At 40.1% G+C, this 23,234-nt stretch overlaps 3 protein-coding genes and 1 long non-coding RNA gene across 7 annotated transcripts; 3 read left to right on the forward strand and 1 right to left on the reverse strand.

Annotated features, from left to right (window-relative positions):
* Positions 1-5,624: 5,624 nt before the first annotated feature.
* Positions 5,625-7,893, forward strand: LOC133718573 (scarecrow-like protein 15). The gene has a single exon (XM_062145438.1). The coding sequence runs from the start codon at positions 5,911-5,913 to the stop codon at positions 7,573-7,575; it is 1,665 nt and encodes a 554-aa protein (XP_062001422.1). The 5' UTR covers positions 5,625-5,910; the 3' UTR covers positions 7,576-7,893.
* Positions 7,894-9,880: 1,987 nt separating this feature from the next.
* LOC133727273 (uncharacterized) lies at positions 9,881-12,928 on the forward strand. The gene is made up of 3 exons (XR_009855084.1): positions 9,881-10,999; positions 11,553-11,631; positions 12,658-12,928. It is a non-coding gene; the product is annotated as an uncharacterized LOC133727273 (long non-coding RNA).
* A 1,524-nt stretch (positions 12,929-14,452) lies between these two features.
* Positions 14,453-17,495, forward strand: LOC133727274 (HVA22-like protein k). 2 transcript variants are annotated; one of them, XR_009855085.1, is made up of 9 exons: positions 14,453-14,525; positions 14,864-14,922; positions 15,022-15,119; positions 15,283-15,334; positions 16,054-16,117; positions 16,586-16,681; positions 16,825-16,897; positions 17,079-17,286; positions 17,365-17,495. XR_009855085.1 is itself a non-coding variant. In XM_062154876.1 (8 exons), the coding sequence occupies exons 1-8, from the start codon at positions 14,493-14,495 to the stop codon at positions 17,180-17,182; spliced, it is 579 nt and encodes a 192-aa protein (XP_062010860.1). In that variant the 5' UTR covers positions 14,453-14,492; the 3' UTR covers positions 17,183-17,462. The 2 variants fall into 2 exon arrangements, 1 of the variants encoding a protein (XP_062010860.1); XM_062154876.1 differs by having other exon boundaries at positions 17,079-17,462.
* A 439-nt stretch (positions 17,496-17,934) lies between these two features.
* On the reverse strand, positions 17,935-22,725 carry LOC133718583 (G-box-binding factor 1). Of its 3 annotated transcripts, none has more exons than XM_062145450.1 (12): positions 22,507-22,725; positions 21,903-22,040; positions 21,773-21,820; positions 21,566-21,655; positions 21,355-21,444; positions 21,090-21,256; positions 20,899-20,956; positions 20,635-20,683; positions 20,302-20,483; positions 18,937-19,014; positions 18,445-18,570; positions 17,935-18,256 (listed from the first exon to the last, which is right to left on the reverse strand). In XM_062145450.1, exons 2-12 carry the CDS (start codon positions 21,960-21,962, stop codon positions 18,176-18,178), a joined length of 1,029 nt encoding a protein of 342 aa, XP_062001434.1. In that variant the 5' UTR covers positions 21,963-22,040; positions 22,507-22,725; the 3' UTR covers positions 17,935-18,175. The 3 variants fall into 3 exon arrangements, with proteins under 3 accessions (XP_062001434.1, XP_062001440.1, XP_062001448.1); XM_062145456.1 differs by lacking the exon at positions 22,507-22,725 and adding an exon at positions 22,128-22,209; XM_062145464.1 differs by lacking the exon at positions 22,507-22,725 and having other exon boundaries at positions 21,741-21,820; positions 21,903-21,933.
* Positions 22,726-23,234: the final 509 nt, after the last annotated feature.

Genomic DNA, 23,234 nt, shown 5'->3' on the forward strand with positions numbered 1-23,234 from the left:
ATACATTCTTATTATTTATGGGTAAGTGTTCTTTCAATACAGATATCTAAAATACATTAAATTAAGAGTTCATACCATTGATTATGCGTGTGTCTACATTTGTCTAGCCCCTCAAGCTAGTCTTATTCAAACAATTAATTTTGAACTACTCCTTTTTTTTTTTTTACCTACAAATTTCTCAAATTTGCAGACTTCGTTTGAAAATGGCTTATTGCCAATCTATAAGAGATGAGAAACTCTAGTAAGCTAGGTGCAATATTGGAACCCGAGACAACGAGGGAGTAAAGCATGCGTTTTACCCCTCCTACTTGTATGAGAACAAACTTTGCAATTTAGATTCAGTTGGATGAATGTAATAGCATATTATGTCATTCCACTTAATGAACGTATTATTTTTCCTTCATTTATAGGTAAAAGAAAATTAATTTATTGCATAATGATGTTTGATTCATGATTGACTTGCCAAATAGATAAAAGAAAAAAGAAAAAAAAAATAGAATTACAAGGGAGGGTAGTTAGGGTAATTTGTAAATAGAATTGAATTAAAGTAATATAAAAATAGAGGGGGTGTGTGAATAGAGAAAATGGGTGTGTGAATAGCACCACCCTAATTATATTAATATCTATGTAAATCTATCTATGTAGATTTTTTTTTTTTTTTTGATCAAATAAGAACTTCATTAATAATGAAACTGCTTACAACGAGTTATAAGCGACACCTCTTACTCAGAAATAGTCTCTGGACTTCACACTGGAAATCTAATATGACTGACTCTAAACTTGCACTACAAATCTATTATGACTGACTCTAAACTTGCACTACAACTGTATGACAGACAAAAGCGCAGAAGCAGTGAATCCTTGACAGCTCACCTCTCGTCCAGCCAGTAAGAACTCTAAACTAGACAACTTATTTGTGTCGACACTAAACTCACCCACCAGAGTCCTCCTGACCAGCGTTTGATCGACCAAGCCAACACTCATTATGACCTAAACCCGACCAAAAAGGTTGCCAGACAATCAGACCTGGGACTAAAAAACTCAACACCATCACCACCCTCTTGTCAACACCATCCATCCACCACTGCTCCAAATCGCCATCGCCTTCGACCCGATCTCAGACAGGAAGGACCCACTAGAAGGTCAAGGATGATTGTCTATAGCCAGACATTTTCGCCACCGCTGCTGACCCAACTCCAGAACAGGAACGACCTCTTGACCGGCGAAGAGAAGATTGTCTATACCAAAAATTGCAGTGCGACCCAACAGCTAAAACTAAAAAAACAAACACCACCGCCTGCATCGGAGCCTCGCCTACATCAGGCCACCGTCTGCCGTAGACCACCGCCTGCAATAGACCGCCGCCAGCATCTGAACTCCCCAACCTGCATCATATCGCCCTCGCCTGCATCGATCTCCCACCTGCCGACGATCACCTCTGTCAGCGCCCCGCCAACTCGATTGTCCCAAAGCCCAGCTATTCCGACCACCCTATCCCAACCAGATCCGGGGGCAATACCCACAACCCCAATCCAAGACAACCTGATCCCCAAACCCCAACCCCGACTCAACAGGTTTCGAGCGACTACCACCGGTCCGGCGCTACACCATGAAGAGGACGGAACCCCAGAACCGCAGATCGACGCCGTAGCAGCAACCACGCTAAACCTCCATCTCATCCCTCTAGACTGCCTGTCCCCATCCATCCCTTGTCAAGCACTGCTGCCTAACCGGCCATCCAACATACTCGACCTAAATTCCGATCTGAACCGCTAGGGAGCGAGTGGTTCAATCTCAATAGTGGCCCAATCTCGGCCACCACCATCCTCACCCTCAGAGAGAAGCATCACCACGAAGGCCAGATCCCTTCCGGCTGCACGCGCCACGCGCCGACGAGGCCAGAAGCCTGCGCCGACGAGGGTGCGTCGCCGGACGAGTAAAAGTTTTTTTAACGGGGAAACCCTAGGTCTAGAGAGAAAACTAGGTCTGGACTTTTTGTTTGATGTTCATTATGTAGATCTTATTTAGATACAGATTTCTGTGTGAATGTATTAAAATATAAAAATAATTTTATATAAAATAATATAATTTTAAAATTACACATAGATATCCGTATGAATATTATTTTAAAATAATAAAAAACAAATTATATTATGAACATATTTATATTTCGCACACTATTTCTTGCAAACTTTTAATTTCACACAAACATGCATTCGTGTGAATCCTTATCAACAACTTTCTCTGGATTCCCATTTCTCTTCATTAATTCAAGTTTGATCTCTTAACCTCTCTCTCACCGATCTCTCTTCCAAAGGCGTCTGTCAAACATTATAATGTTGATTTTTTTTATATCAGTTTTCTATGCATTATTCTAAGTCAAGGCTTCAGCTAGATGTTAAGTGGAGGATACACCATGAAGGTCACTAGGCCTCAAACTTTTCATTCTAGTTGCTTTGATTTCAGGTAATGCTATAGCAGTAGGTGTTTAGTTTCCTTTGGTTTGCAGTTTCGTTGTTTAGATTTCAGTTTTGCATTTTCTTTCCTGTTAAGTGGAGGATACACCATGAGGGTCACTAGGCCTCAAACTTTTCATTCTAGTTGCTTTGATTTCAGGTAATGCTTTAGCAATAGGTGTTTAGTTTCCTTTGGTTTGCAGTTTCGTTGTTTAGATTTCAGTTTTGCATTTTCTTTCCTAGATTGTAGTAACAAATAAATTGAGCAGTGGATGTAATCGAAGGATCCCCGGATCGTTCTAGTTTAACCTAGAATGGTCGTTATGATGTTTGTCAATGGAGTTTATCCGTTCCCCTAAAAAAAAAATGATGTGGTTTAGTGGTTTAATTTAAGGAAAGAGTAAAACATGTTACTTTTTTTTTTTTTTTTTTTTTTTTTTTTTAAAACCCCACCCCATTCCCACCCTTGATGGGGCTCGAACTCCTGACCTCTTATATATGAGACCAAAGCCTTACTCTTAATTTAAGGAAAGAGTAAAACATGTTACTTGTAACACTTAAAAAAAAAAAAAAAATTAAAGCATTCGTAAACTAAAAAAAAAAAAAAATTAACCCACCCTATTATTGCTCTCTTCTGATTTCTCTCTTTCTCATTCAAATGTACCCGATCAAAAGCAGATTCAAATTCTTGTTCCAGTCAAAATATAACAAGAAACAAGAGAAAATTTTGGCTGAATAATTCTATGTCCATTCACCTTACAAGAAGGAATTATATACAAATTACAATTGTGCTTAATAAGACAAGTACTATTCCTAAGGTAAGTAGTAAATCAAATAATACTACAGATATTACAGAATATTACAGATCACAGAATATTACAGAATATCTACATAAATAAGGTAAGTATGACTCACGCCAACAGTTCCAAGGAATAATCTCAAACCCATGAGTCAATTTTAATCTTCATATACAATTTTTAACTAAGTTGGTGTGATCCAATTTCAGTTTCTGTTATTTGCATGGATCTTAAATCTGCAGGTAAGGGTATCTCTGTGGATGTTGAATACATCAATTTGCATTTATTTTATATTGATTTGCTAATCTTGTTGTTGTTTTCTGGTAGGAAATCATAACACGCAAACAAAGACTCAATTTTGACATATGCCATCAAGTTGGAACTCGAAATTGTTATTTCAAGATCTGCAGAATCACCATGAAGAACAACTAGGACTATAATTTAAATTAAAAGGAAGAATTTAAAAATAAATATCATGTATTGAATGTATTTTTGGGACAATACATATTGAATAATTCTAATACAATTGTTTTGACATATTCAAATTAATTAGAGGATGGGATAGGAGAGCAGCATCTTCACTCTTAGTGAGACCCACTAAATATATTCACACGGACAGACAATTCCATGTGTAAGTAGTATTAGCAACGTTTGTAATACGTATAGATTATTAATTCGTTGTTGTACTGTGTGAATTGACGTATTCACGCGGATTTCCATATGAAATACTAAGATCACACACAAATTCTCATCCCTGTCTGATGAGTACTTTTTCTAGTAGTGCAAATGGACTTAAAAACAAGGGCAACTATGAATATGCTAACATTATACAATATTCATTCAATAACCTTCTCATGACTTCTTAAATTTCTTGACAGTTCTCAATCTTTTAAGAGTTGAGAGAAAAAAATATTAATTATTATTTGATGAATATTTGAAATTCTGAGAACATCTGCAGTAATCCTTGATCGTGTGTATATGGGAATTTTTCACAACTAACATCTATTTCTACTATGGATTATTAATGGTTAAGAAATCCAAAATATATCACTCTCCGCACTAATATATATAGACTTTTTGAAGTATCTGTAAGTGCGACTACTGATTTTCTTCTTCTTTCGATCTGTTAAGTGCAAAGTTCAGGTCCCAATTTTTGTTGCTGTGACTTGTACGTTTGTTTCTTGCTGCCTCTCAATGCAGGATCCACGTGCTTGGTTGATAATACATAGAACATTCAACACCTAAAACTTATCTTTTTTCCTTTGTTTGAATTCACAAACAAATGCTAGTCTTTTTCGCTACATAAATTTTTCCATAAATACAAACACATAAGTCACACTCAACCTTATATAAGATAATAAGGGCGATCGCCATGAAACAGGATGCGTTTCTTACTCGAACAACGTTTGACTGAAATTCATGACTAAATTCAATCAACTATATTTGTGGATGGTAGAAGTGGTTAGTCAAGGAAGACTTATAGTAATGAAGCTTTTACTTTATACTTTGCAGGCAGTTAAGTTTTATCAAAGATAGATAGATACGTTTGCCGAGTTCCATTTTCAAAGTCAGTATCCCAGGCCTCAAAGTTGTTAATCATGGCTCTTTTTCCAAGCTTTTTCAAAGTGGGATAAGAGTAAAGGTGGGTGGTGGTTTTCATAAGAGCTAGCTTTTGTGGGTCCTCTCTTAAGAGTTGGGGAGACACAACTTTGGAACTTTAACGCAAACATCTTGACTTATTTGTCGTTGTTCAGTTGAGATTTGAGATTAACGGACTACTCCCTCCTATAATGTGTTTGAAATGAAGCCCTAGCCTTGTCTTAATTAGTTAAGCCAAGAAAAACGAAGCCCTAGCCTTGAGTTAGTTAAGCCAAGTAGTGATGGTTATGGAGAGGTTAGAAATAGGGTTAGTTATGGCTTTGATAACTTTGAATGCACCAACTGTCGAGTTCTTCGTTTGGAACTTAAAGCTAGAATAAAAAATGGGGTTAGATCGACCATGTTGGAATTCAGATGATATAACAAAGGTAACCTAAGCCAAAATCTTGGGCATTACAAGTAAATAACTAAATATTCCTTATAATATAAGTCATGAGTTAATAATATAAGATCACCAGCTTCGCAAACAGTTAGGAAAATGTAATTAACAAGTTATACATTATTTTGTCCTTGTCTAAAGAGAACCCTAAAAATATTTAAGCTAGCTAAAAAGAAACTTTAATCTCCTCCACCTACATTACAACTCCATTGGATCTTTAAAGTTTGACTGTTGGATCCTTCTAAATCGATCTACATGGTTTAAGTGCTTTGCATGGGCACTGATCTAGTAAAAGCTAATAAGGCAGCGAATCCAACAATGACAGAACTCAAAAGCATGGGGGTCATATATGACTTGAACAAGAAGCTTCAAAGAGATCAAAAGCGCTCTCTCTGACCCTCGTCATACTTGTCTGTCATGTATGCACATTATTAATCTAATGCCATACACTCACCACCACCACCATGCACACACTAACACGCAAAGATAAAAAGCCAGCAATCATCACCACCAAAAGCCCCCTTACCATTTCCCAAGAACCAAAACCCACACACCTTTGAGAGTTTGAGTTTTCTTGCTGCTCTAGTTCTCATTCTTTCTTTGTTCCTCTAACCGAGCCATGAGAGTACCCGTTACCACACCCCAAACCAACAACAGCAACCAATCTCCAAACCCTAAACCCGAAACCAATCTCGGATTCCACACTCCTTCGCGCATCAATCCAAACCTCTACTACGAGCCAACCTCCGTTCTCGACCTCCGCCACAGCCCCAGCCCAGTGGCGGCCGATAAGCCGTCAAAAGTTTCAGCTATCTCCGACGTCCTGACTCACTCGAATCACCATGAGCCTCTCGAGTGGGTCGACGAGCAGGATCTTCACAACTTGGACTGGGACTCCCTCATGAGAGACTTGGGCTTGCACGACGACTCTGTCCTTAACCTGAGACCTACTACTAATACACAGCTGAACCCCCACCCCAACAGCGAGCCTCAGATTCCTCATCTCCCGGAGTACCCTCATCCACAGCCGTTCGATCCCACCCAGCTGGTCCACTCCGACTTCAACCTCTCCGGGGTCTACTCCTCCCAGAATTTCAGCCACCACAATCTGCCTTCATATGATCAGACCGATATTCATTCCTCGGTGAACTCCAACGTGGGGTTCGATTTCATCGAGGAGCTGATCCGAGCCGCGGACTGTTTCGACTCTGACGAGCTCAACCTGGCTCAGGTGATCCTCGACCGGCTCAACCAACGTCAGCGATTGTCCTCGCCCAACCCAAAACCTCTTGGAAAACCTCTCCAGCGAGCCGCGGTTTATTTCAAAGACGCTCTCCAGTCCCTCCTCAACAACTCCACCGGTTCAAGTCCGGTTCGCAACCTCTCCTCCTGGTCTGAAATTGTCCAGACCATCAGAGCCTACAAGGGCTTTTCGGGGATTTCGCCTATCCCGATGTTCTCGCACTTCACAACTAACCAGGCCCTCCTCGAAGCGCTCAACGGCTCCAGCTTCATCCACGTCATCGACTTCGACATCGGCCTCGGCGGCCAGTACGCTTCGCTGATGAAAGAGCTCGCCGAGAAAGCTGACGTGTCGAGGTCCAACCCGCCGGTGCTGCGCATCACCGCCGTCGTGCCGGAGGAGTACGCCGTCGAGAGCAGGCTGGTGAGAGAGAACCTGTCGCAGTTCGCTCAGGAACTCAAGATCAGATTCCAAATCGAATTCCTTCTCGTCCGAACCTTCGAGATTCTCTCCTTCAAGGCGATCAAGTTCATGGACGGAGAGAAAACGGCGATTCTGCTGTCGCCGTACATCATGCGCCGCCTCAGCTCGGCCGAGAACGTCCGCGCATTTCTCGGCGACATCAGGCGAGTGTCGCCGAGCGTGGTGGTGTTCGTCGACGGCGAGGGGCTGGCCGAGTCGGGAGCGACGTCGTTCAGGAGGAACTTCGTGTCCGGGCTCGAGTTCTTCTCGATTGTTTTGGAGTCGCTGGACGCGGCGGTGCCGGGTGGCGAGATGGTGAGGAAGATCGAGACGTTTCTGTTGAGGCCGAAGATCGAGGCTGCGGTGGAGGCAGCGGGGAGGCGGGTCCAGCCGTGGCGGGAAGTGTTTCACGGCGCGGGAATGAGGGCCGTGGAGCTGAGCCAGTTTGCGGACTTTCAGGCCCAGTGCTTGTTGGGCAAGGTCCAGGTCAGGGGGTTCCACGTGGCGAAGCGGCAGGCGGAGCTGGTGCTGTGCTGGCATGATAGGGCCCTGGTGGCCACGTCGGCATGGAGGTGTTAGGGGATTAGGGGTTAGCTTAGTTAAATAAGTAGCTCTTAATTAAGGAATTATGGGTTATATATAGTCTCTGTGTTTATTAGTATTAACTATTGGGGTTTGGGGGGAGATTGAGATGTAAGTAAGGGGCTGTTACTTTCAAGATCCCGACCAATTTGTTATGGTGGGTTTGGGATCAGGTTTCTGTTGATGTATAAGTTTTGTTGGTTTTCTGTAACTTTTTGCGCTTGTGTATGAACAAAGATAACAGGGAAAGCTAAGCAATTATTGGTCACTTCCCATCACTTATGAATCAAGGCATGGAATTTCTTTGATATAACTTGCTTCGTATGTTTTTCTTCTAATGATAATGGTGTCATTTCTTAAGGGATTAGATCATACAAATAAGTTGTATGAGGGAGTATCGATTCTTGAGTTAGGTTTATTTCTCGACGTCAGTTGCAACATGTGGTGTTACCATTACATCTCCAAGTTAAAAATGTAGTCAACCATCTTCCACACCTTTAATATTTGATAATGATTTGAATTTTAAGAGTGAGCTAGGCTCTAGTACGGACTAAAGTGAGAACTTCATGAGGACTTTAATTGATCGCGAGATAACAAAACTCATAAATCACTGCAATCAGGTAAAAGGCGGCCACTGCTGCAAACAGAGAAGTTGGCCAATGGCAATATGGCATTGTCAGTCAAACCATCCCATAGTAGTGGAAAGCAATAGTAGTTTCCGACTTGCAAAATTTTGGGATCTAGACAATATAGATCGTCTGCAAATCACTCTAACTTGACACTGTTGAACATCATTTCTAGTGCCGTGGTCTAATCAGATTTCCGACTTTGGTGTTTCCTTGTTGAAAAAACTTGATTGAACTATTGTTTGATTAACACAGAATATAACCATCCAATTCAAATTTCTAATTTCATAACATTAAAACTCCAACCAGGAGAATCAAACAAGATAAATAACATTAATAGGAAACATGAATATGTATCAACATAGTTGTAGGCTTGCAGCCATAGACATAGATATATAGCAAACTTCGAAAACTGGAATTTTGAGGGATCTCATTATCATCAAAAGTGCATCCACTTCATCCATCCACACTGCAATAACATTAAGAAGCCCTCATTAAGCTTACTCTTGCAATTGTACATCCAGAAACCCCTACAAATCCAAGAAAGAACACAACTAATCATCCGTCAAACAATCTATGAAAGACAATGAGTCAATGATCAAACAGAATGAATGGTCTTTCTCTTCTGCATTATCAAAACAATTGGAAGAACGAAACTCGAGAAAATAAAAGGTAAATATTGTTTGCAACCTCTCCGGCATCACAAACAAGGGTAAAACAATCATGAATTTTCAATTGTATATATATTTCTTGAAACACTCCCAGACAAACGGTAATACTTAATCCTATGCTGACCAAAAGGATACTTGTGTGTCTTAGTTGGTTATTACCAACTATTGTAAATTACATACATCTACTTAGGAAGCCAGCTCTCTACTCAAGCAAAGCAGGCACAAATCAAGGCCTCAGATTTATCCCATAAGATTGACAGTTGACGAACTATATATTCTTATAAATTGATGAAATTCAGTGTCTTTTCGCCTGTAAATATTTAATGCCATGTATTCTTGGTAAATCTCAAGCTGTTACGAACTAGGAAAGAAAAACTAATTTTACAATATACAAAACCTCTTGGTCCTCACATTACATGCCTTGTATAGAAATTACAGTTTACATACATTCTGTTGGACATTAGTTCTCTCTAGTTAACCAAACATGCATTAGCAGAATCTCTTTACGGTGTGTAGAGCAAGTTGACATATTATCTCTTAGAGCATCAGTCAGTTTTAGCATTTTTAAACACTGCCAGTTAAATTCCGTTTACTCAGCAGCCTTGGTAGCAGAAAGCAGAATTTATGTGGACTTGCAAACCACTTGAAGTGACAAATTAACTAAAACTTACAAGAGCTAGCAAATGGTTAATTTAGAACAGATTTTCATGGAGTGAATCAAAATAGACACCAATATGAGCTCGATCCCTAAGAGAAACGGCAACACTTGATCGTTTGCTGACCAAAACAGATACTGTACTTCTTTTGTCGTCTACGTTGAAACCCTCTATTGTACATGCTACAGAACCAACTCTCTAGTCAGTAGGGTTGTAGCAACCATGCATAACCCAAGGTGTCAAACTAAACCAATGAATTGAAGTATTTAGCAACATTTCTGAGGCATATAGAAAGCCAGTCAAGCATGCATTTGTAATACCCGCAATTTTCCATTTCGTCTCGTGAAATTGTGCGAATTGATTAAAGTGCTTTTGCACGAATATTACCCGAAATAATTCAACTTTTTGAATTATCGAAGTTTCGAAATATTCGTTTTAACAAAAGCTCGAATTGTGCGATTCAAGAAAAATCGACTTTTCTACGTACGGAATTTGGGAAAAACTTCCTTCATAAAAGTTGTAGAGCTCGTCGATATGATCGCGTGCATATGTCGAACGAAATTTTTGGAGTTCGTACGATTATGTTACGAATTTTGGAAATATGAGATTCTTTTTATAATCTCTTTTCCTCGGATTCTCTTTTAGAAATTTCTTTTTCTTCCTTTTCCTTTTCCTTTTCCTTTCCTCCGGGTCTCCTTCCTTCTTTTTCTTTTTCTCTTTTTTTTTCTTCTTTCTCTCTCTCGCTCGACCGAAACCGAAAACAGAGCAAAGGCTCTTCGGTCTCTCTCTACCTCCACCGGCCACCAAACGGCGTCGAACCACTTCCTTTTGCTTCGTCTCAGCCTTGCGCAGCTGCCAGAGGCAGCCTTGCACCGTGACACGGCCACCAGCGGCGGCGGGAAGCTCCGCCCGGTTTGAGCTCGTTTTGGAAACAAGCTTGATATCTCAAGCTACCGGTCACCAATCCTCACCAAAATCCATCCACAAGCTCGCCTCAACTTCCTGAAACTCCCAGAAGCAGCCTCACACGGCGGCGTGGCCCGTAGCAGTGGCTGCAAGTCAAACCCAACCAAGAACGAGACCGGAGCTATCGATCAAGATATCTCGAGCTGTAGTGCATCGTTTTGATTGATTCTTTTTCCAGTGGGTTCCCCTTGATGTTATTAACAACTCTCTAGAAGGTATCGAGGCCTGAAATTGAAGCTTTGACGTCGAAATCGAGCCTTGCCGGATTCTGCAAAATTCTGGAATTTTTCCGACCACCGAAGCTTTCGATCGGTATATCTCGAGCTACAGACCATATTTTTCTGTGATTCTTGAACCAGTGAGTTCTTCTTGAGTTTCTTAACAACTCTTCAGAAGGAATCGAAGCCTTAAATTGACGTTTTTACGTCGAATTGGAGCTCGCCGTTTTCTGCAGTTTCTCGCCGGTTTCTGGAAAATTCCGGCCACCTTCATACTGTTCAAGGTAATTTTCGACCCCTTCCGGTCATTTTCAGACTTCGTGCTAGTTATGAAAGTTGTCAAGCATGATGAGAGGAAGAAGAGTAGCCCGGCCCCGACACCATTGGTGGTGGTCGGCGGCGGCTCTGCCACTAACTCCGGCGGCCCTTTCCGGCCACCTCCGGGGATCAAAAATATGGTTTCTGTACATTTTCAGATTCTATATTTCAATACGATCATTTCGATATATTATACGCAATTTTTGGATATCGTATGATTAAGTTATGAATTTTTAAGTTTAGATCGATTTCGATCGTTAGATTTGTGATCTGTGAAGTTAGGACCGTCAGATGGACTTGTAGTTTTGATATGATGATCTTATGACTGTCCCAGTGGCTTTGTGTGGTCATGGGTGAAGATCCGACCGTTGGATCTTCGTATAAATGCAAAACAGTGATTAGGAAGGCGATCCGTGAGGATCCGACCGTTGGATCATCATGTAATTTCAATCCGACCGTTGGATTGTCGTTTGATTATGTTTTTGAGTTATTGGCTAAGTTAAGGTCATGTTTGATTAGGTGATCGACGGTTTGATTTGGCGGACGATTCGTGAAATTGTATTTTGAGCTGTTAAGAAGACGCAGCGGGAATTTAGAGGTGAGTAAACCTCACGTGGTTCATATTACGAACCGAGTACCTTTAATTACTTTATTTTCTGTAGTAATTGTGTGAAAATATTTATGGAATAAATATTTGTTTTAAATCATATGGACTTGATCAACTACGGTCCATAGGTAAGTAAAATGATTTAATTATACAAAATGAATTTCATGATTTTCTTGTGTGAACTATAGTTGGTATTAGTGGTCATTCCTGAGTGGGTGATTACGTATATATATATATATTTACGTGATTATATGTGGAATGGTGTGACATTGAAGAGTGTGGAATTGTGATGATTTATTTATTATGGTTTGAAATTTGACTTATCATATTTATATGTGATGATCATGATTGATGAGTTCTTGTTAATATTCATGATTTACATTGGAGTATGTATAGAGTTGGAGAATGTAGGATTCTGAGGACGAGGTGTCCGAAGTTTGACGGTTATGGATAACCGGAGTGTTTGTGTACTGAGGACGGGGATGTCCAAAGTGCGACGGTTTATTATTAACCGAAGTTGTGTACTGAGGACGGGGATGTCCAAAGTGCGACGGTTTATTATTAACCGAAGTTGTGTACCGAGGACGGGGATGTCCAAAGTGCGACGGTTTATTATTAACCGAAGTATATGGTGCTGAGGATGGGGATGTCCAAAGCGCGACGGTTATAGTGTTAACCGAAGTATTTTTGCCGTTGCTTGACCCTAGGCCGAGGTGTCAGAGGTAACGAGGCAGTTAGAGCTCTAACGTGTTATTGGGATGGACCAGAGTGGTGTTATGTGGGTTGGGTGTTTGCAGGACCAGTGTGGTGTATTGTGATTTGAGGATTGTGAAAATGTATTCCTTGTGGTTTTCCATGAGTGGTTTGATGTCTCTTTGCAGACGTAATACTGTTGAATTTTACTTGAATTGTAATTTAATAAATCAACAGTTCTTTCTTGTTTACTCATACTGGCTGTAAAAAGCTTACCGGGTTTTGTGTTGTTGCAACTCCCGGTACACTATTCAAATTGTGTAGCGGGTAATCCTACAGGACAGGAGAACCAGGACGGTGATCGTGCGGTTAGAGCAATGGTTATAGTTTTACAGCAATTGTAATAGTGAGGCGAGTTAAGCTCATTTGAGCATTACAATTTGATTTGGTGGGAGTGTGCTGTAATAAATAACTTGAGGATTTGGGTTATTGTAAATTTGAGAGTTGTGAAGTGTGGTTGTTTGTGAGAAAAAAATTCAGGATGTTAGTTGTAATTTGTTATTATTCATGTTTCGGATTTGAATTGATTATTCAAAATTCGGGGCGTGACAGTATTAAGCACACACGGCGTCATAAAAGGGTACCCTTTAACTGGCTTACCACTGCATCTAAGTTTCAAAGGCATCAGAAAATTGAGTAATCGATCAATAACAGGTTCAGCAGATTAGCAGAATACAAATTAACAAATGCAAATGCATGAAACGAGAGTGATAATGAGGAGTACCTAACCAGCACTTTTATCCTCTTCATTTCAGCTTTCTGTAGCCTTATGATGGCTTTTCAACCCCATTGCAGCCACTAATCCGAAATAGGCTCTCTTCATATTCAGTTATTTCATGAGACCAAATGTCTACACACATATACAAGCAATGCTTCTCTTCTTCTTTATGTTCGATCTATATCAACCCGGTGGTATCTTTGCAAGTCCTTATGGCCGCAACTGTACTACTTTCCATAACCAAGAATGGGAAGTAATGTAATATGTATTCAAGCGGATTGGAAAACTTCAAGTTAAAGAGCTTAGTCCACGTACGAGTCACTCACATCATATTCTTTCATGATCCAGAAATCAAGTCACAAAACCACTCTCTCGGATAACGGGATACACAGAGGCATCCTCCAGAAACCCCAAGATGGCTGAAATCCTTGCCATCTTGGTCGAAATTAGGCAGCCGTATTTTCCAGAACTCCTCCTTAGCCAAATCCAAGGCAACTATTTCATCTGTGTTTTCAACCTTTGCCCAATGAAATGAAGTGCCTCATTCAAAAGAGTCCCCTGGTAATAGACGGTGGAATGCATAGGGGCTTTAATACTTTTCCAGATGTGCTCTCTCAGTGAGAGCATATTGTACGACTCTACATATCCCCCCTCCTCAATTTGACCATAGTTTGTGACAACTACTTTGTAGTCGTCAGTGGCGGGCAAATAGCCAATGCCATAATCATTTTCTTTTGCGTACCAAATATCTACATGTTTGGAAAACCCTGGGTCAGGTAATTCCTTGAAGAATCCAGTTGATGGGTTCCAGACATAAAAATGATGATGATCACGTAGATATACAAATACCAGAGCATTAATTGCACGAACACAATGGCGAGACAGAACAGCCCGGTCGCTGGAAGGGGACGTTCATCTTTCGAACCAATGAAACGTCTCCAAACGGCAGCGTTTCCAATTCTAGCGACTCCACTAGTTCAGTACGTAGTTTTGCGCTGTGAGACGATCGAGGAGTCTGTGACCAAGGGTTTTGTGCTTAATTAGAAGATGCTTTAAATTGGTATTTGGCGAAGTCCGGGTCGAATAAGATGATGAAACGCCACCGTTTTGAAACGGAGCTGAATCGGATCAAGGATTTCACCGGCAGCCGAGAGAGAATCTCCACTATCATCTCCTCCGGTAGGTGCGCTCCCGCCATTGCAATAGGGTTTTGATTCGAGAAAAGAATGGTGGGTCACTTTTATATTTTATTTCAGTCTTCTTTTTTTGGGCCCGGCCCGGCCCAATAAACGACACCGCCCCGGAAAACAAAGCCCACCTGAGTATATAAAACGCCATTGCGGAAAAACTAAATTAACGGTTTCTCTCTGCCTGGACAAAAATGGCGCTTCTCGGATCCAACATAGCCAGTGAGGTCAGGTTTCATCTTCCTCCTTCGATTTTGTTTACCTTTCTGGACTTCATTTCAATCTCGTTTCAATTTGCTTGATCCTTGAATTTTTTTTTTTTACGGAACTAGAATTTTTGGTTTCGAGGACCGGTGATTATTGTGGAATTTGAAATTATAGTGCTGATTTAGTGATTTTTTTTCAGAGATATGAATTGGCAATCTGGTGGGATTTTGATGGTTAAAGAATAGCTTTGTTATGTATTCAGATCATTTTGCTTCTGTCTATTCACCATTGGCATCATTGTCGCATGTGATGTTGGAAAGGATTTCCTATATGATAGTTATGGTCAAATTGGGTGCAGGTCGGGCTTCGGCTGCTGCTCTGTCCTCTTGGTTCTAACATTGTTATTCGAACAGCGTGGTGAGACCTGATTAATGTTCCTTCCATCAATGTTGAACTTCAGAAGTGGTTATATTATGGATTGGCTTCTGATTGATGTTGAGGCTTTCTTTGGTACAGTTGTTCTGTTGGGATTGTTGTACCGGTATACTGTACATGCAAGGCAATTGAGAGGAAAGATGAAACTGCACAACAGAAGTGGCTTCTTTATTGGGCGGGTTGGGATTTGTATTTTTTATTTTTGTTTTCCGTTCGTACTTGGATGAGATCACCTTTCATCTCAATTATCTGTATAGAGAGAGGCTTATGACTTTCTGAGCCCTATCAGGCAACTAAATTAATTCTGTTTATTTTTTCCACCCCACCACCAAATGATTGCAGCTTATGGATCTTTCAGCCTTGTGGAAATATTTTCAGATAGGCTTATATCATGGTAAGGCTCTGGACCTATTTACTAAAGTAGCATATCTGTCACGTAGGAAACATTTTCTGTCTGATACTAGATAAGACGAGCCATGCTGCTTCGAAATCCATATAATGTTTGATGTGTTGCATTTAACATGTACTATCTATGTTATTTCTTTGGTCTCAGTACTATGTCTTCTATTCATCTTCATTTTTACCCAGAATCCATTATCTTTGATCGTGCTTTTTAGTTTTCAGATCGCTGTCAATCTCTTTTGGTTTTTGACAGTATGGATGATAATGTTAAAGCCATGATGACCATGGTTAGATGTGTCAAACATTTTTTTGATAAATTGAAAAACAGATGATTACTTTCCATATGTGAAAAGAAATTGACATTTTCAAGAATAATAAAGAGGCTATCCTACGCTCATTATGTACGTAAAGATTCCTAGTCCATGTACTTGTTAATGTGTTGTAATCTTCTCATGAAATAGCATTCTATTGGTATAGGGAAAGAGTAATCCATTTTTCCTAGGTCTATGCACTTGTCAATTGTGGTTATCTCTATTGGTGTAGACAACAGAATTAGATATGGTTAGAAGATTCTATCGGCATAAGGATAGAGTGAAATGTATAACAACTTTATAAGAATAGATATCGCTAGTAACTTATGCAGGCTTGTGACCAAAGTTATGAACTAGATAGATATCCTAATCTTTGTTTGGAACTTTTGATTATGTGCAGGTGCCCATATTACTATCACATGAAGTTTGCCTTTCTTGTTTGGCTCCAACTTCCATCTGCTGATGTAAGATAAATTTGCTTCTTTTTGGTTTGTTTCCATCAGTATCTATTGAAGAAGAATGACAATGGTACCTTGCGTTGGTTTTACATGTCTATCTTCTCTTTCCCTTATCTTGTGTTTATTTTGGTTATGTCATTACAACCACCTTCCTTATTTTCGGACTCATTTGTTTACCTGCATTATATGGGAAATGTGTGATAAAGCTGAGTAATCTCAATTTAGTATTAGTCTTTTCTTTTGTCTAGTTGTCATGTAGGTTTTTGTTACTGAAATACAAATATCATTATATCGTACGAGTGTTTATTGGTGTCTCATCATCTGGTCTTATGATTGCATTCTGAGCTGTGTTTATAAGGTTCTTTTTAGCATTTCATTGCCAACTTTAGTTATGTGCGCAACTTTATACATGGGAACAGCTTGAGTTGTAACTTTCTTCTATCAAAAATAACTAAATGCCTGCTTTCCATCCAGGGGGCGAAGCAGTTATACATGAACCACCTACGCCCGTTCTTTTTGAGGCATCAAACTAAAGTTGATAGAATTTTGGGCCTTACATATGGTGAATTGGTATGCCCTCTGTCTGCAATTAGTCTTGAGTAGTATGTAACCTGGAAATTTATTGGTCTGGGTCAACATCTACTTTCTTCACAAGTTCTTGTTATCTCATTGTGCGTACAGAACTAAAATGTTCATTGGTTTGTTAATTGCAGCTCAAACTCATTAGTGCACACCAAGGAGAGATCCACTATGCTAGGGCTATGTTCTTGAAAGTTTTTGGTTCAGGTGAGAATGGCATTGGTCAAACACCCCATCACACACATTGTATTAGTGAAGTACAGCAGGGGCTGGTAGTTGCTGCTTCAAAGCTGGCATTATTAGGTTACAGAGGCTAGTAGTTACTGCTTGTTTGTTAGTCCTCTATGGTTTTGCCAACTGAAGATCACTTTTGCGTCCTCCTTAACAGATCAGATGCCGAGGGGCAGGGCTAATACAGATCTGCCACAGAACGATGCAATTGAAGGGCCGCCTAGAACAACCAGAGAGTCTGACTCCGGTCTAGATGATTAGATCTGCTTAAAAGGGAAAATGTGCATAGTTTTGAACTCTTTCTTTTCCCCTTGAAAGAGAAAAGAGTAGAGACAAGAGACTATTCTCTCCTCTTTTGTGATAAGGTAGCGGTAGATTGATTGTGTTATTATTGTTAGTATTTTGCTGTGGTACAACTTATTCTCTGATTTGTGTTTTACTAGGTAATTGCTGAGGCATGTTCTCTCTTCCTTAAGAAAATCATGTATTGAGTTATGATGGTGATATAGGCCATGGTGACGGGACATTTAAACCTTTCTTACATACCATATTAGTTAATTTTATCCCTCTTCTATGCTCTTTTGAGGGAATCTCTTTTTTAGCTATATTATATTCTAGTACGTTGCATCTTTGGGGTAGCCACCCTATTTAGTTTTGGAAAATTGATCGGGATGATTTGGTGGTAGTTTTGAAGTAGTTCCTATGTGTCTTGGAGTTGGAAAACTGTTTGGACAACCAACAGAAAAAAAGTGAAAAGCAAAGAAAGAAGAAAAGGAGTAATACGAACTAGGTAGATCAAGATTTTCGTCCTCATTGAGCTCATCTCAGACACTTGCGTTGCTAATAGGGTGATCAACTAAATCTTCCTCCTTAATAGAATCAAAGGTGCAAAGAGCAAGCGTTTCTGGATTCAAATGGTTTCACCACTTCATTGCAAGTGAGCTTTAACATAGAGCAGGGCGAGTAATACAGAAGTTGGTAATAATAATACAACACTGAATAGAACAAGAAGATAAGGAGAAGACGGAAGTTATCTATTATATACTCTTTTCCAATGATACAACAATCGCCATGGTTGCTCCATCAAGGACCCAACTCAGTTAACAGTTCACAAATAAACGATACAGTTACAGAGTAGGGTTAAGCGTATAAATTAGTATAAGAAAAACAAATGTTCTACACTCAACTAAAGTGAGGGTCATGGCTCCGGAGCTCAATAAAAATCCGTTACTACAAAGAGAGACCAGTACCATCTCAACTGTTGCCCTCACCGCCACGAGATTGATGTTCAATGTTTGCTACTAAATCTGGTCCACACAATCGTGTCAACTCTTCCTGTATAGCAACAAAAAGCATAGTCACAAAATTTGGCATGATGCCAAGAACATATTAGTCAAACAATTCAGGAAACACGAAATTGCTTTTGAGGTTTCAAGCTAGCACCACTTGACAAGAAGCAAGGATTATCAACATTCCATATACAAGTAAAGAAATAATGAATTGCAATTATCATTTAAAAAAACCTTTATAGAAGAATTTTCAGACACAAGCTTCTCGCATTCCTGGGAGAGCCTTTGCAGCTCATCTTTAAGGCCATGATTCTCATTGGTCAGTCCCTGTACACTTTTTTGTAGCTCTTCACACTCCGCCTGGAAAAACATGAGAAAAGGAAAGGAAAATCAGGCTTATGATCTATTAGTTTAGGTCTTAGCACATAGATCTATTGTGATATAAGATTTATCATCTTCCAGTAGCACTCTGCAAACTAAAAAGCTCCTTCAGTTTCAAGAATAACAATTTTCTATTATTTCCTCCCACATCCCTGCTCTGGTGAAACCAAATTAGATCCTTCTTTTGGCTACATTTGCAAGGATTACATCTTTGACTTATCCCCTAATACTAGTCTAGTTTCCCACCCTCTCTCACCACTAGGGAGGGTTTGTTAACCACTTTTCTAAATGAAGGAATATTGAAAAAGGAAACTCCTGCCAACGGGCGTATAAGTGCATCTGTACCTGCTTCCGCAATCTTGACCTCCTAGCAGACTCCCTATTTGACTGCTTCCTTTTCTGTCTTTTCAGTTCCCGTTCATCCTGTCAAAATCATTAAGGAGAAATTAAAAGCATTATCTGGAGATACAACTAATACAAAGGACAATGCAAGCGTTTCAAGGAAAAGGACAATGCAAGTTTTTCAAGGAAAAGGACAATGCAAGTCTTTCAAGATTAGACAATCCAACGTAATAGGGGTACGTGAAGTAAATTAAATGCATAATTTAATTTCTAATAATCATTTCACTAACAACATGTCCCAAGTCATTAACCTACCAATAATTTGTTCTTAATTTTAAGCATGAACACATACATATGGATATTACTACAATATTTGAATATATTGAGACACACACACAGATTGAAGAACAGAATAACAAGTGAAAAATATGTACTAAAAAGAACAAAATTTTTTTACAAATGGTACCCGAAATAAAGTCCATTCATCATTTTGGTACATCACATTTAAAAACTATCACATTGAAATCCAAAACAATTTTCGTACGCTCCGTCTATAACGGCATCACCTCTATTGCCACAAAGGGTATTTCATGGGCAATTTTGTCTTCTGTCTTTCTCAAATTTTCTTTTTCTTTTTCCTTTGGCAATAGTTTTTTCTTTTTCCTCTTTGGCAATAAATTTTTTCCTTTTCCTTTTGATCACTGAATTCTCTCTCATATCGAGCCTAGAAAAGCAAGAAACCAGAGAGTGTGTGCGAGTTTCTCCGCCAGCCAAAAGTCGTCGGTGTTTCTCGCCGTTGCGTCTCGGTCCAGGAGAGGATGTGATCGGAGTGTAGCCATTTTTGCTTCATTCCAGCTTCTACTAGCTATCAAGGGTTAGTGTTTGTTTTGGAAGGAGAAAAAGAGAGCAGCAGTGGCAGATTCATCCTCCGCCATCGAGAAGGAGCAAATCACAGATCAATGCTGGCTTAGTGGTAGTTTGGTGGTTGTTTGCCCCAATCTGGTGTCCTGTTGTTCGGGTTGGGCTAGTCTGGGCGCTTTGCATTTTGTATCAAGGATCTCCTGTGATCTGAAGTCAGATCGGATCCTTGATCAGTTTATGTGAGCTGTTCCAGGGGATGTTTGAAGTTGGGTGTGGTAGGCAGTTGTTGAGTACGTAGAAGAATATAAATATTGGGTCTAATCAATAAATAAAAATAAAAATATTGGGTTAAGATATGGAGAGACCAAAATATCCCTAGTAAAATAGAGGTTTAACGCCGTTATACTAAAAGTAGTTCGAATTTTAATGTTGGGGTACCAATGTGATAGTTTTTGAAATTGATGTACCAAAGTGATGAAAGACTTTTAATTGGGATACTATTTGTACCTGAATCCAATGGTCACCACCGACAGCTGATGGGGCTCCAGATTGATTTCCTCTCATTTTTGCAGTTCCTGCACCAGCGGGGGATGCATTCCACAAGTCCATTCCCATATTCAGACTAGTTGCAGGCATAGAAACTACAGGCTTCCCAGGCACTAAAGCTGTGTTATTTTGTGCATTTGCTCCTGAAAAATGTGAGAAAACCATTTTACCAAATTAATGCAAGTACCATTTACCAATGTCTACGCTTACAATATAGCCTAAAAAGAAGCGTATGTTGAACACGATCACTATAGCAGACCAAAATAAATAAATAAAAGCACAAAATTATCGTACCATCTGCAAGCATCTTGTCAAAGCTTCCCTTCTTGTTTGCACCATACTCCTAATGATATAACAACCATGTTTCATTAGAAGAAAATCATGCCAACAGTTATTTCTCAGGCCAGGTTAAAGTCTAAAATCCAAAGCACAATATATACTGAGCCAGCTGCTATTTGCAGATAAGTTGCAAAAGCTACTGCAAATTTACTAGCCATTGAAGAAAGGTAGAAGAACTCGAGAACATCTTGGAGTATTAGCTGCAGGGCATACACATACCTGGTGGTTACCATTCTCCTCGCTTCCATCTGATGAACCCTCGCTACCACTTTCAGCACTGTTAACGAGAAACTTTACAGTCAGACTGGGTACAGCATCAATAAATAATCTTTAACCAATGTAAAATGGTAAAGACTCAAGAGCAATCTAAAGCTTGTAAAAAGGCATAACACAATGCAAAGACCACTGACCTTTGTGAAGCTCCATCATTTCCAGAACCAGAAGTTGCTTTTCCACTCTCCCCAGCCTTAACTGTATTTCCTGCAGCTCCCTTGGGTTTTTTGGCTGAAGCTCGTTCTTTCCCATCTGCGCCCTTCCCTTCCGACTCTGGATTTGTTGGTGGTACTGAAGTAGGAGTCTAACAAACGTAGATGAAACCAATTAGTTAATCACCCCAAAAAATGATTTATTGATGATGCAAGGGTACATAATCATATCGGAGGAAGAACATCATACCGTGACCATACCCGGATGAGCATAAACTCCACCTGGAGGATACATAGCAGGGTACGGAACAGGAGTTCCATAAGGCGGCATCATAGGATGCTGAAAATTAGTAAACCCCAAAAGTGAACAAAAATTAAAAACTACCTTCCTCCTCATAAGAAACAGTAAATAAATGCCTGCAACAGAACTTGTATGTCTCTACTATAGAAGAAGACCTCACCTGGGCTCCCCACATATATGGGTGCGGTGCTGGTGAAGCAACAGAGGATGCGAAAAAGGGCGGTGGAGCAGCTCCAGCACCATAATAAGCCTGAACAAAAACATGGGCTATGAGAAATTAAACTAATTCACCAGGACATTAAATTTATCTACCTCCTTATTTCACAAGAAATTACATATCGATCCAGAATGTGTTTTCGTCATGAACCTGCATAGAGCTGGACCAATCAGGATACGAAGGCTGTGTAGGTATTTCCTGTAAAATTCATGGAAAGCACATGATTAAAAACTCCGAAATCGAAATCTCGGACTATTTATGAGGAGAAGGGAGGCCATACCTGAGCTGTAGAAGCTTGTTTGGAAGGCTTAGAGGGTGTGCCCTCTTCCCCTGTCCCCATTTCAATTGGCTCACCAAACACTCCTCCACTTCAAACTCAACCAGATCACGTTTATTCCCAAAGATCTCTAATAAGCACCTGAAAAACACTAAATTCTCAGGCCTAAATCCCCCAAAAAAAGAACAAAATTATCTCACTGATTAGCCAAAGCAATCATTATTGTACCCAAAATCAAATTTGGATGCTGGTGTTGAAGACCTCCCCCACATTACATTGAACCCCCACAAAAGGAAAGAGGGGGGGGGGGGGGGGGGGGGGGGAAAGACTGAAAAATCCCTTTCAAATTGCACTATTCAGCCAACAGATTTGAAGCCCCAAAGTTCCAAACTCCAAAAAGGCAGCACCTTTACCAACCAGTCTAATTCAATTAACCCCTATCTTATCCAAATTTCCCCTACAACTACCAATTCCAAACATTTCAAGAAACCCAGATTTCAATTAAAAACGAAAGTAAAACCAGAAAGGCAAGAGAAGCGTGATGTGAATTATGAAAGGAAAGAGGAGGGTGGAGAGGAGAAGAGAAGAGAGAGAGAGAAAGAGAGACCTGCTATCATGGAGTTTAGGGAGAGTGAGGTGGAAGTCCAGGTGGAACCACTTTAAATTAACACCAAGAATCAACGGCTAAGAATTTTAGGGTTTTTGAGAGAGAGAGAGAGAGAAACAGGAAGGTGCTGCTCCCCTAAACAGACCTAGGTGGCCGTGTCCGTTTCTTCTGAGCTCTTCTCGATTTCGAACTAGTTGTCGTTGTTTGAGATGGGACTTTGGGTCTCTTTGAGAGTGGATGTGGGAGGGGGGGGAGAGTGATCTGCTGCGGCGGCGGTGCACCGGAGCTAAGGCTACGGTTTTGGATTTTGGGGCGACACGTGCGAGGTTGAGGCGTCCAGCTGTCCACGTTTCACTGGATCAGATCGTGACGAAGCTGAAACCCACGATGACTCACCCTGACAGCAACTGCCCTCTTATATTATTTTTCTTTCTTTCTTTCTGCTTATTCGTCTTCTTTACTTCTCTCCGGCGACTTTTTCTTGCTGTTTCTGCCGGCCGCCAGTGGTTTTGCGCCACGTTAGGGTGGGATGAGAAAGTGTTTTAGAAAAAAAAACATACTTAGACTTTATCACTAAACATTGAATACAAAATAATTAATGCGCGTGTGTTTTCTATCTTGTTGAATCACACTGATATTATATCAGCGTTTTTAAATGGTTATTTAACGATTCTCGGTGCATTAAATATGAATGTAGAAACAAAATATAATACCGTATAAGATAATAA

Source organism: Rosa rugosa, chromosome 1 (assembly GCF_958449725.1).
Source record: "Rosa rugosa chromosome 1, drRosRugo1.1, whole genome shotgun sequence".
NCBI classification, from domain to species: Eukaryota; Viridiplantae; Streptophyta; class Magnoliopsida; order Rosales; family Rosaceae; genus Rosa; species Rosa rugosa.

What these genes read in the sequence shown, in the direction of transcription:
- LOC133718583 (XM_062145450.1), bottom strand. Translation starts at nt 21,962, where the DNA reads ATGGGGACAGGGGAAGAGGGCACACCCTCTAAGCCTTCCAAACAAGCT. An exon ending in AACAAGCTTCTACAGCTCAG is followed by an intron (nt 21,821 to 21,902) that starts GTATGGCCTCCC and finishes TGAATTTTACAG; the next exon opens with GAAATACCTACACAGCCTTC. An exon ending in AATGATGGAGCTTCACAAAG is followed by an intron (nt 20,957 to 21,089) that starts GTCAGTGGTCTT and finishes TCTCGTTAACAG; the next exon opens with TGCTGAAAGTGGTAGCGAGG.
- LOC133718573 (XM_062145438.1), top strand. Translation starts at nt 5,911, where the DNA reads ATGAGAGTACCCGTTACCACACCCCAAACCAACAACAGCAACCAATCT.
- LOC133727274 (XM_062154876.1), top strand. Translation starts at nt 14,493, where the DNA reads ATGGCGCTTCTCGGATCCAACATAGCCAGTGAG. An exon ending in TCAGATAGGCTTATATCATG is followed by an intron (nt 15,335 to 16,053) that starts GTAAGGCTCTGG and finishes GATTATGTGCAG; the next exon opens with GTGCCCATATTACTATCACA. An exon ending in GCCTTACATATGGTGAATTG is followed by an intron (nt 16,682 to 16,824) that starts GTATGCCCTCTG and finishes TGTTAATTGCAG; the next exon opens with CTCAAACTCATTAGTGCACA.